The sequence below is a fragment of the Physella acuta genome, unplaced genomic scaffold (assembly GCF_028476545.2).
Source record: "Physella acuta isolate Inbredline_101_S28 unplaced genomic scaffold, ASM2847654v3 ptg002747l, whole genome shotgun sequence".
Classification (NCBI taxonomy): Eukaryota; Metazoa; Mollusca; class Gastropoda; family Physidae; genus Physella; species Physella acuta.
This window is the reverse complement of record NW_026734173.1, coordinates 5,001-18,568: the sequence shown is the minus strand read 5'-3', so window position 1 is coordinate 18,568 and position 13,568 is coordinate 5,001. Positions and strand designations below refer to the sequence as shown.

Genomic DNA, 13,568 nt, shown 5'->3' with positions numbered 1-13,568 from the left:
ATACAATTACATATACAATTACATATACAATTACATATACAATTACATATACAATTACATATACAATTACATATACAATTACATATACAAAATTACATGTACAATTACATATAAAATTAAATATACAATTACATATACAATTACATACAATTACATATACAATTACATATACAATTACATAAACACTTACATAAACAATTACATATACAATTACATATACAATTACATATACAATTACATACATAATTACATACACAATTACATACACAATTACATACACAATTACATACACAATTACATACACAATTACATACACAATTACATACACAATTACATTCACAATTACATACACAATTACATACACAATTACATACACAATTACATACACAATTACATACACAATTACATACACAATTACATACACAATTACATACACAATTACATACACAATTACATACACAATTATATATACAATTACATATACAATTGCGTATACAATTACATATACAATTACACATACACATACGCATACGCATACACATACACATACACATACACATACACATACACATACACATACACATACACATACACATACACATACACATACACATACACATACACATACACATACACATACACATACACATACACATACACATACACATACACATACACATACACATACACATACACATACACATACACATACACATACACATACACATACACATACACATACACATACACATACACAAACACATACACATACACATACACATACACATACACATACACATACACATACACATACACATACACATACACATACACATACACATACACATACATTTACATAACTGTAAACATTCATATTCACCTACACATACACGTACACACACTACTCTTACACATACATATGTATATTTATATATATATATATATATATATATATATATATATATATATATATATATATATATATATATGTTTTAGTTCAAATAATAGCTTGCTTGTGGCATCAGAGTATTTCCAAGACACCCTCACCGCTGATATGGTTGAAAACTTCCCACACTGTGACAACGTTTTCTCTCGCGACGAATACAGGACCGATGCCTTTGTAGTTTCATTCGCGGTGTGCCCATTGGATGATGCACACCCAAAGGTATAGAGAGAACTCAGATTGTGTATGAACGCTGGCATATTGCCGATATCGGTAATACACCTCGCATCAAACACTAGATTGGTTAGAAAAACATCAAAACACAGCCTCCTTGAAAGCAATTTTTTATAATCTTTATTTTGAATAGCTTAAAGAATTCCTGAATATAAATATTTATATATATATATATATATATATATATATATATATATATATATATATACATATATATATATATATATATATATATATATATATATATATATATATATATATATATATATATATATATATATATATATATATATATATATATATATATATATATATATATATATATATATATGTATATATATATATATATATGTATATATATATATATATATATATATATATATATATATATATATATATATATATATATATATATATATATATATATATACATATACATTTATATATGTACATATATATATATATATATATATATATATATATATATATATATATATATATATATATATATATATATATATATATATATATATATATATATATGTATATATATATATATAATTATATATAGATTATATATAGATATATATAGATGTATTTATATATATATATATATTTATATATATATAGATATATATATATATATATTTATATATATATATACATGTTTTGATACAGTTACCTTTTTGGCTTTTATGTTGTAGGACCCACCATACCTAACTGGAGTTTTTAACTGCACTGGCTTGCATCTCACCCACCCTGATCTAACAGTTTTCAAAATGGACAAAAGCCCCTGGAGATTGTAAACTCTTATTTCTTACTTTTATTTGCATGCGACTTCTCTAATGTGTATGATTTTTAGATAAAATTTATACCCTTTAACGAAAGGAGAAAATATGAGGTGCGGCGTGGCCTGGAGGTAGAGCGATGGACTGCTCGAGTTCGAATCTGGCTCAAAATTCAGAACAGCGTCTCCAGCAAAGCAAAGGCGGCTGTGCGTAGGGTTGAGCCCACTATTGTACTGTTAATTTTATGTTTGAAATGCATCAATACTTACTTTTTTTATTGTTAAAGTGCTATAGCCAAGTTAAAACAACATTTACTTTTTTCTACAGCACTGCCTTTCCATCTTATGTAAACACCTACAGAAAAAATCCGAAACCCTGTGGACGTACGTAGCTTTCGTAGCAGCTGATATTCATCTACTAATGGTGCTGCAACTGGCTTTAATTTTAAACTCAATGCAAAAAAAAATAACATGTTTTTTATTATGGCATTTTGAAATATAGTCTTAGGCAAGAAAATAAAAATTTATAAAAATAAGATTTGAAATTAGATCATATTGAAAAGTTAAAATTAAATTTCCAAATAAATAAATGCATTTGAATTGAAGAAAAATTACCTATTTGTTTTGTCGTGTTTAGTGATAAATAAACCATTTAAAAAATCTTTTCAGTTCTTTATGTTTTGATCTATATTCTACAAATCCGACAGAGCTACAAAATAAATGTGTAAATTGTAAATAAAAGTAACACAGAACTAACGTGTGATACAATTTGAGTAAAAACCAATTGTTCTTTCTTGATCAAAGGCTAGAGTGTTTCTTCCAGACTTTTTTCTCCGGGGGGGCACTTGAAATTTTCGGGGCGGTAAACTTTCTTCGGGGGGGGGGGGGGGCGACACTGTTAAAAGTATATATTTTCTATATAAATTATATAAATTTCATTTCGTTCGGGGGGGGGGGGCGGTAAAAATTTTTCGGGGGGGGGGGGGGCAAAGCCCCGAAGAGATGCCTTGAAGAAACTCTGAAAGGCTATGGTACACATACAGAAAGAAAGCCGGAGCCAATGAACAAAACACATGCTGCATGACATGCTGGTACGCATTGCTTAGTAATTTTTATTTGGAGGGAAAACAGTACAACTAACAGATATAACTCCCTGCCTGCCTGTATGAATAACGCCGTGGTAGTTGGGGTGAAAGGGGACCTCTACGCTTTCTAAGAGCAAACTGATTGTTCCACCATATTTTATCTATGAAGTCTGGTTCAAAACACAAATAGTTAAATCAACAAGCCTAAATAGCAATTAAGCAAGCATGTTAATTAAACGCTGGAAGTTTTTTAAAAATGATATACACATTTTAGATGACAATCTGTTATTTAATATTAGAATAAGAAAACGAAAAAAAAAGATTTAATTTAAATATATAATAATGAAAAATTTAAAAAACTATAAAGAAACAGCCACAGTATGTTGAGACAAGACATAAGGTCACAACAGGATGAGACAACAGGTCACAACAGGATGAGACAACAGGCCACAACAGGATGAGACAACAGGTCACAACAGGCTGAGACAACAGGTCACAACAGGGTGAGACACGACAACAAGTCACAACAGGATGAGACAACAGGTCACAACAGGATGAGACAACAGGTCACAACAGGGTGAGACACGACAACAAGTCACAACAGGATGAGACAACAGGCCACAACAGGATGAGACAACAGGCCACAACAGGATGAGACACGACAACAAGTCACAACAGGATGAGACAACAGGTCTCAACAGGATGAGACAACAGGCCACAACAGGATGAGACAACAGGCCACAACAGGATGAGACAACAGGCCACAACAGGATTTGACAACAGGTCACAACAGGATGAGACAACAGGCCACAACAGGATGAGACAACAGGTCACAACAGGATGAGACAACAGGTCACAACAGGATGAGACACGACAACAGGCCACAACAGGATGAGACAACAGGTCACAACAGGATGAGACAACAGGTCACAACAGGATGAGACAACAGGTCACAACAGGATGAGACAACAGGTCACAACAGGATGAGACACGACAACAGGCCACAACAGGATGAGACAACAGGCCACAACAGGATGAGACAACAGGTCACAACAGGATGAGACAACAGGTCACAACAGGGTGAGACACGACAACAGGCCACAACAGGATGAGACAACAGGCCACAACAGGATGAGACAACAGGCCACAACAGGATGAGACAACAGGTCACAACAGGATGAGACAACAGGCCACAACAGGGTGAGACACGACAACAGGCCACAACAGGATGAGACAACAGGTCACAACAGGATGAGACAACAGGTCACAACAGGATGAGATAACAGGCCACAACAGGATGAGACAACAGGCCACAACAGGATGAGACAACAGGTCACAACAGGATGAGACAACAGGCCACAACAGGGTGAGACACGACAACAGGCCACAACAGGATGAGACAACAGGCCACAACAGGATGAGACAACAGGCCACAACAGGATGAGACAACAGGCCACAACAGGATGAGACAACAGGTCACAACAGGATGAGACAACAGGTCACAACAGGATGAGATAACAGGTCACAACAGGATGAGACAACAGGTCACAACAGGATGAGACAAGACAACAGTTCACAACAGGATGAGACAACAGGTCACAACAGGATGAGACAACAGGTCACAACAGGATGAGACAAGACAACAGGTCACAACAGGATGAGACAACAGGCCACAACAGGATGAGACAACAGGTCACAACAGGATGAGATAACAGGTCACAACAGGGTGAGACACGACAACAGGCCACAACAGGATGAGACAACAGGTCACAACAGGATGAGACAACAGGCCACAACAGGATGAGACAACAGGTCACAACAGGATGAGATAACAGGTCACAACAGGATGAGACAAGACATTAGTTCACAACAGGATGAGACAACAGGTCACAACAGGATGAGACAAGACAACAGGCCACAACAGGATGAGACAACAGGCCACAACAGGATGAGACAAGACAACAGGCCACAACAGGATGAGACAACAGGTCACAACAGGATGAGACAACAGGCCACAACAGGATGAGACAAGACAACAGGCCACAACAGGATGAGACAACAGGCCACAACAGGATGAGACAACAGGTCACAACAGGATGAGACAACAGGTCACAACAGGATGAGACAACAGGCCACAACAGGATGAGACAACAGGTCACAACAGGATGAGACAACAGGTCACAACAGGATGAGACAAGACAACAGGTCACAACAGGATGAGACAACAGGCCACAACAGGATGAGACAACAGGTCACAACAGGATGAGACAACAGGTCACAACAGGATGAGACAAGACAACAGGTCACAACAGTATAAGATAAGACAACAGGTCACAACAGGATGAGACAACAGGCCACAACAGGATGAGACAACAGATCACAACAGGATGAGACAAGACAACAGGTCACAACAGGATGAGACAACAGGTCACAACAGGATGAGACAAGACAACAGGTCACAACAGGATGAGACAAGACAACAGGCCACAACAGGATGAGACAACAGGCCACAACAGGATGAGACAACAGGCCACAACAGGATAAGACAACAGGCCACAACAGGATGAGACAACAGGCCACAACAGGATGAGACAACAGGCCACAACAGGATAAGACAACAGGCCACAACAGGATGAGACAACAGGCCACAACAGGATGAGACAACAGGCCACAACAGGATAAGACAACAGGCCACAACAGGATGAGACAACAGGCCACAACAGGATAAGACAACAGGCCACAACAGGATGAGATAACAGGTCACAACAGGATGAGACAACAGGCCACAACAGCATGAGACAAGACAACAGATCACAACAGGATAAGACAAGACAACAGATCACAACAGGATAAGACAAGACAACAGGCCACAACAGGATGAGACAACAGGCCACAACAGGATGAGACAACAGGTCACAACAGGATTAGACAATACAACAGGCCATAACAGGATGAGACAACAGGTCACACCAGGATGAGACAACAGGTCACAACAGGATGAGACAACTGGCCACAACAGGATGAGACAACAGGTCACAACAGGATGAGACAACAGGTCACAGAAGGATGAGACAAGACAACAGGTCACAACAGGATGAGACAACAGGTCACAACAGGATGAGACAATAGGTCACAACAGCATGAGACAAGACAACAGGTCACAACAGGATGAGACAAGACAACAGGTCACAACAGGATGAGACAACAGGTCACAACAGGATTAGGCAGGACAACAGGTCACAACAGGAAGACAACAGGTCACAACCGGATGAGACAACAGGTCACAACAGGATGAGACAACAGGTCACAACAGGATGAGACAACAGGTCACAACAGGATGAGACAACAGATCACAACAGGATGAGACAACAGGTCACAACAGGATGAGACAAGACAACAGGTCACAACAGGATGAGACAAGACAAGAGATCACAAAAGGATGAGACAACAGGTCACAACAGGATGAGACAACAGGTCACAACAGGATGAGACAACAGGCCACAACAGGATGAGACAACAGGTCACAACAGGATGAGACAACAGGCCACAACAGGATGAGACAAGACAACAGGCCACAACAGGATGAGACAAGACATCAAGTCACAACAGGATGAGACAAGACAACAGGTCACAACAGGATGAGACAACAGGCCACAACAGGATGAGAGAAGACAACAGGTCACAACAGGATGAGACAACAGGTCACAACAGTATGAAACAACAAGAAGAAGAAGAGACATTAAAGAATCTAACGTTCTGTTGCTAACGAAGAAACGTTATTCCCACACCCATAGTTTTACATATAACCTCACATTAAAAATCTGCAACTGTTTCTAAACAAACGTATCTCACAAACATTAATTATAAATATTACATATGCAGGAGACCGATATTTAAGTATAGGTATTATCAAAGCTTTGGATATTATTATTCCAGATGAGCCTTATATATCTCTACGGTTATTCATTACAGTTAACCAGCTAGAAAAATTACCTTAATAAAGAAGTTTTTAAAAATGTAATTAAATTACTTGGGTAAATATTGTAATTCTTTGTTAAAACGCTTTATGAAATAAAATATATTGGTTTGTTGTTGTTTTTGAAAGAGTCTAGTATAACATTCTATCAATCATCGGAACATCTCATGCGGGTAAAAAATTAAATTAAATTAAACTTTGTTGTGGATATAATCACAGGTTAGACAACTCTGTTTCATATATTTCGTTTGCTGTAAACAAAAAAAATGATGCTACGTGGCATTGTCACATAGCCGTAGAGCGCACGACCGCTAAAACAAAGGTCTCCAGTTTTAGTATATACTCCTACCTGCGTACACCTATGGTGGCAAATTAACACCCTACACCAGGGGTCTCCAAACTACGGCCCGCGGGCCGGATGCGGCCCTCGAGGTCCTCTCATCCGGCCCGCGGAGATATTTTTGTCCACGTACAAAACATTTGTTGGAGGTGACTGAGGAACTTTGTCCATAAAATTCAAAACAATTTGAGAATGTAGCTTTAGGTGCAAAGACATGTTGCAGACATGGGGGAAACATTGCGAAAAATAGAATAGCGAAAAATGCAAACAAATTTTGCCATTTATCAAGTACAATTGATGAGTCGCTTGTGTTCATTAGAGGTTTAGATGAAGACATGAACATAACAGAAGAGCTGGCTTTCCTACATAACACGGTTGGCACTGTTACCGGAGAGGATATATTCAATGAGTTTAAAAAAACACTTGCTGATTATAACTTGGACAGGACTAACATGAGTGGCATAAAGAAAGGCTTGGTTGGACAAGCGAGTGAGAAATCAATTCTACAACCAAGGTTCCTGCACTGTATTATTCACCAGCAAGCTTTGTGTGCTAAATATATGTACGTTAGCAGTGTACTGAATCCTGTGGTGAAGGTGGTGAATTTAATAGAGCCACATGGGTTCAAGTTCAACCATAGATAGTTCAGAGACATGTTGAAAGAAACAAACATTTTCAAGAATGAAATACGTGAAGAACAATTTTAGAGCAAACTTGGACCTCGAGCGTGTTGTCGGCCCCCGACAATGTTTCTTTCAGCCTTTTTACTCCGGGAGAGGGGGGGGGGGCACTTGAAATTTGTATATATTTCTATATAAATTATATTTCGTTGAGGTGGGTAGACGTTCTTCGTGGGGGGGGGGGGGAGAAAGGGGCTCCCACCCCAAAGACATGCCTGAAAGAAACTGGCCCCCTAACCGAAATTTGATAGTTAATGTGTCCTCGGGCTGAAAAGTTTGGAGACCCCTGCTCTACACAATAACGCAGTCTCGTCCAGTCGTTGAGGGGGGGGGGGGGGATAACCCACTCACATGAACATGTTTCTAGGGAGCTGTAAGATATATATATATATATATATATATATATATATATATATATATATATATATATATATATATATATATATATATATATATTATATATATATATATATATATATATATATATATATATATATATATATATATATATATATATATATGTGTGTGTGTGTGTGTGTGTGTGTGTGTGTGTGTGTGTGTGCGTGTGTGTGTTACAATCGCCACAGACATTTATAATCTATAATATTTCCTTCGGTGAGGGGTTGGGACAAACGAAAGAGAGGGCGTGGCAACAGAAACTGTTAGCCGATTCGTCCAAGTGGATTCAAAGTAAACTAAAAGTATTGGATAACCGAGGAGCCTCAACTATCTCTATCCACTGAATTAGGGGCGTGGTATTGTTGTGTTATATAATTCATAATACACGCCTATAACGGGAGTTTGCAACTGTTCTCTGAGACGTCTATACAGTAGATTGGACATACCAAACACCTGAACACATTGATCAAGAGTTTGTACGCCGTAAGTCTAAGCGTAATATATCCCTTTTTATCGCAGAAATCATTGAGCTTGTTATTTTAACCTAAAACACAAGCGATAGCTGGTTAGTGATTAGACAACACATTACCTTGTAACTTGTATGTCATTTCTATATATAATTCTCTTCTTGGAGACGTTAGAAAACACCAAGCTGTAAGCGTGTCAAGCAGAGGCGTAGCGACCCTTCCCAGCACCCGGGGACAAACTTTCAATCTTTCACCCCTCAAACTTTCGATTTGCACCCCCCCCCCCTCAAACTTTCGATTTGCAAAAATGCAGCTTAAATGACATTTGAATTTGTTTTTACAACCCATTTTGGCGCTCCCTAAGGTCGGGGACATATGTACCCCCTGCCCACCCATCGCTACGCCTCTGGCGCCTAACAGTCCCCTCTCTTCCTCTCTAGGCCACATGTTCTGGTGAGCTGTGGTTCACGTTAAATGTTTACAATCGTAGAGCCGGGTTTAGTGACGCTTATTAGGGGCAGATAATATAGTATGAAACGATTTTAAACTTAGGGGAGGTAACTATGAGGAGGCTGCTTTCACCGGGGGGGGGTGGGGTTGGGGGAAAGGATGGTTCTAGTGTTTCAAAGCAAATATATATTGGTACTGTCGAATTCACAAATTATGAATTACTGAAAAGTAGAAAATAAAACTAAATAGCGGCGTGTGATACGGGTCAGCTCGTTCTATATAATCCAAGACCTGGGCAATGTACAATATAAGTTTCTTCTTCCTTTGTAATTTTCTGGGCTACCACACTGCCCGATAAAGTAAAGTGAGGGGCAGGGGGTGGATGCTTGTTTTGTAAAATAAAATTCTGTAGCAGCGGTACGATTATATTTATTCTTTCTACAGTCACTATCACAAGTTCTTCAGGCAAATATTAAAAAACCACTACACAAGCTTTAGTGTAAAAGATAGGCAGAACTTCAAATTGTAATAACCAGTGTTTCTTCCAAACTTTTTTTTCTCGGTGGGGGGGGGGGGTGGCATTTGAAAATTTCGAGAGGGGGGGTGGACACTGTTAAAAGTATATATATATATATATATATATATATATATATATATATATATATATATATATATATATATATATATATATATATATATATATATTCTATATAAATTCCATTTCGTTCAAGGAAGGGGGGGGGGCGGTAGATTAGTCTGTTTTGAACATCTGTTTTATATTATCTCTGTTATATGACCTCCTACATTTATTTTGTCAAAAGAATATGAAACATGAAAGCTTTGTATAAGTAATGGTGTCTCGTGCTATATTTATTTTTAGTTTTTACTTTCTCGTATATACGTAGTATAGAGAAAGTATTGTAATCGTGCAAAAAAAAAAATCGAGATTTTTACAAATCTCGACGTTTTACACCTCACTGATACGGAAAAACATAATTTTGCAATCTTGTCCGTATGTCTGTGTGTGTGTGTCTGTGTGTGTGTCTGTCCGTGTGTAAACACGATAACTTGAGTACCGTTACAGCTAGGTTGACGAAATTTCATATATAAGTATTTTATCAAAATCGTAGATCCGTATCAACTTTTGAGCGATTTCCGATAACCGGAAGTGGTACTTTTCCTACTTTGAATTTTTTAAAAGCCTATAACTTGAGTACTATTTCAGATAGATAAATGAAATTTCACATGTAAGTAAAAGATCTAATTCTCTACCTTCTGTTAAATTTTGAGTAATTTCCGTTGACTGGAAGTAGTAATTTACGCTACTTCCGATTTCTCAAAAAACTAATGTAAATTTTAAAAGTACTAATAATATTGCGCACTATTATGCGCTTTTTTTATTTGCGTTCACTTGGTGTGCAATTAATTTGTCTACGAGATTTTATTCTATTTTTAAAACTTTAAGTATTTAAAATGGATTAAAAATCATTTCTATAGCCCGAGTTTCCATCCCCTGTTATTTTATATAAGAATATTCGAGAAAGTTTAGGGGAGATCACTCCCGGTTTATTTTATTTTTGTATTTATGTTATTAATTTTAAATACATTTCCTTTTTACTTTCTCGTATATATATTGTAATCGTGCACACAAAAAAAATCGAGATTTTTACAAATCTCGACGTTTTACACCTCACTGATACGGAAAAACATAATTTTGCAATCTTGTCCGTATGTCTGTGTGTGTGTGTCTGTGTGTGTGTGTGTGTCTGTGTGTCTGTGTGTGTAAACACGATAACTTGAGTACCGTTACAGCTAGGCTGGTGAAATTTCATATATAAGTATTTTATCAAAATCGTAGATCCGTATCAACTTTTGAGCGAATTCCGATAACCGGAAGTGGTACTTTTTCTACTTTGAATTTTTCAAAAGCCTATAACTTGAGTACTATTTCAGATAGATAAATGAAATTTCACATGTAAGTAAAAAATCTAATTTTCTTCGTTCTGTCAAATTTTGAGTAATTTCCGTTGACGGGAAGTACTAATTTACGCTATTTCCGATTTCTCAAAATCGCATCTAAATTTATAAAGTACTAATAATATTGCGCACCATTATGAATATCTTTATTCGGAGTTCGCTTGGTGTGCAATACTTTTTTCTATGAGATTCTATTTTATTTTAAAAAGTTTAAGTATTGAAAATGGATTAAAAATCATAACTATATCCCGAGTTCCCATCCCCTGTTGTTTTATATAAGAATATTCGAGAAAGTTTAGGGGAGATCACTCCCGGTTTATTATACAATGTCATTCTTCAGTAAGTACTTTAAAAAAAATAATTAAGAGAAGTAATTGCTTTTGATTTTGTTTTGTACAAATCTATTAAAAGGAGCTTATGAGCACCCCTATATAACTATTTAAAAGAGGAAATAAGTCATGGAAGTCGTTTGAACGTTTGCCTATCTTTCACACTACAGCTCATGTGTATGTTTTTTTTTTTTACACTGTATAACATCACTACTCTAGTAGATCAGTTTGCTATTCACAAAACCACTATCAAGATGGCGAAACTATGAAAATAAAAAATTAAAGCCCATTCCCCCCCCACCCCGGCGGAGGTCCCTAATGCAGCGAGACTGATGATTCAAGCAGTACACTTATCCCCCTGTGAAGGTAGTCTAATACGCGAGCCCCGGGTGCTAGGATAGCCCTGGGGATCTCGGGACGTTCAGCTACACAAATAAACCAATGAAGTAAAGTCAATGGCGTCGCTAGGTCAAGTGTCACCCGGTCGGCACTTGGTGTCATCCCCCCCCCAATAAGAAACAAAGTAGGCCTTTTTACTTATATATATATATATATATATATATATATATATATATATATATATATTTATTTATTTATTTATTTATATATATATATATATATATGTGTGTGTGTGTGTGTGTGTTCGTGTGTGTTCGTGTGTGCGCGCGTGTGTATGTGTATTAGTGTCGGCCTACAATTTAAGTATATGCCGCATACGCGTACATGTATGTGTATAAGCTTTAATCACGCAGACTTAGTAGAAACGATGATTATCAATAGTTCGTTAATAATACAGTTGGATCTAGCATTGTTTTCTCTATAGTTAGCACGTTTACGTCATGTTGTCACCCCCACCCTCTTGTAATAATGGTCAGTTTAACTTAAAAGAGTATTTTACTTTAACTAATCATTCATAGAACTGGCCGGCGTAGTCGAGTCGGTAAAGCTCATGCTTGCTAAACCAAAAAGTCTCGAGTTCGAACACTCGGGCAGATGAGGCTCGTTAGCTGGAGAGACAACTCCAAAATCAAACAACTGTTGCCTTGTAGTTTGTTCTTGGTTGAACAAAGGCCGAAAAAGTGTCGTGTTCAACTCTCTGGCAGATAACGTTCGATCCCTCACTAAAAATTAAGAAATAAGAAGAAAATCACTCGGTGCGATCATCACTCCTAACCTCGACACTCCTCTTAGTCGTATTATGATGGCGGGATTAACGCCTCTAAGTATCTCTATATTATTTTTATATTTTAGAGTTGTCCTTGTTGACAAATACTCATTTAGTTATACATTTTTTCTTTTATTTAGACTGTGCTTACCAGAGCTTCCTCAAGTCAACATGAAGTCTATCTTTTTTGTGACACTTTTCTTTGCCATTGCGAGTAAGTCTGTTTTGTCAAGGATATGTTTGAGTTGCTTAACATGTCTAACGCGTTAGAAATTTTAACCAAAATCTAACCAATAAAAGTTTAAGAATATATATATATATATATATATATATATATATATATATATATATATATATATATATATATATATATATATATATATATATATATATATATATATATATATATATATTCTTATAAAAACTAGTTATCTTTAGTTTCTTTTTACGCACCAAATTTTTATTTTAGGCCAACAAGCTAAATGTGATCATGTTCAGACTACGGACGCTAATCAACTGATGTTTTCTAACCTCATCGAAATGCTGAGCGGAAATTACAAGCACGCTACTCTTACCTTGGCCAATAACACCGTTGTTGACCTTCCGAACTTCTGGAGTAACATAACACCTGTTGCAACTAAAGGGGCATACGTAAATCGTGAGGTAAACAGTTTCAGTTTAATTCAATAACTTATTAATGTAAATTATCGCCTGAAATTCGTAGCAAATTAAATAA

At 36.7% G+C, this 13,568-nt stretch overlaps 2 protein-coding genes across 2 annotated transcripts in view; both read left to right on the top strand.

The window, feature by feature from the left end:
* Window positions 1-996: 996 nt before the first annotated feature.
* On the top strand, window positions 997-2,617 carry LOC131934166 (uncharacterized; the record flags this gene model as incomplete). Its single annotated transcript, XM_059290480.1, is given in 3 exon segments — window positions 997-1,165; window positions 1,882-1,979; window positions 2,293-2,617. Coding segments are annotated over 3 exon segments (331 nt in total), but the record flags the coding sequence as incomplete, so codon positions are not given.
* A 6,195-nt stretch (window positions 2,618-8,812) lies between these two features.
* Window positions 8,813-13,568, top strand: part of LOC131934165 (uncharacterized) — a gene marked incomplete at its 3' end in the record, with an annotated part of 8,972 nt that continues 4,216 nt past the window's right edge. Inside the window, 3 exon segments of the mRNA XM_059290479.1 lie at window positions 8,813-8,927; window positions 12,973-13,046; window positions 13,302-13,495. Coding sequence (XP_059146462.1) covers window positions 13,004-13,046; window positions 13,302-13,495 — 237 coding nt within the window.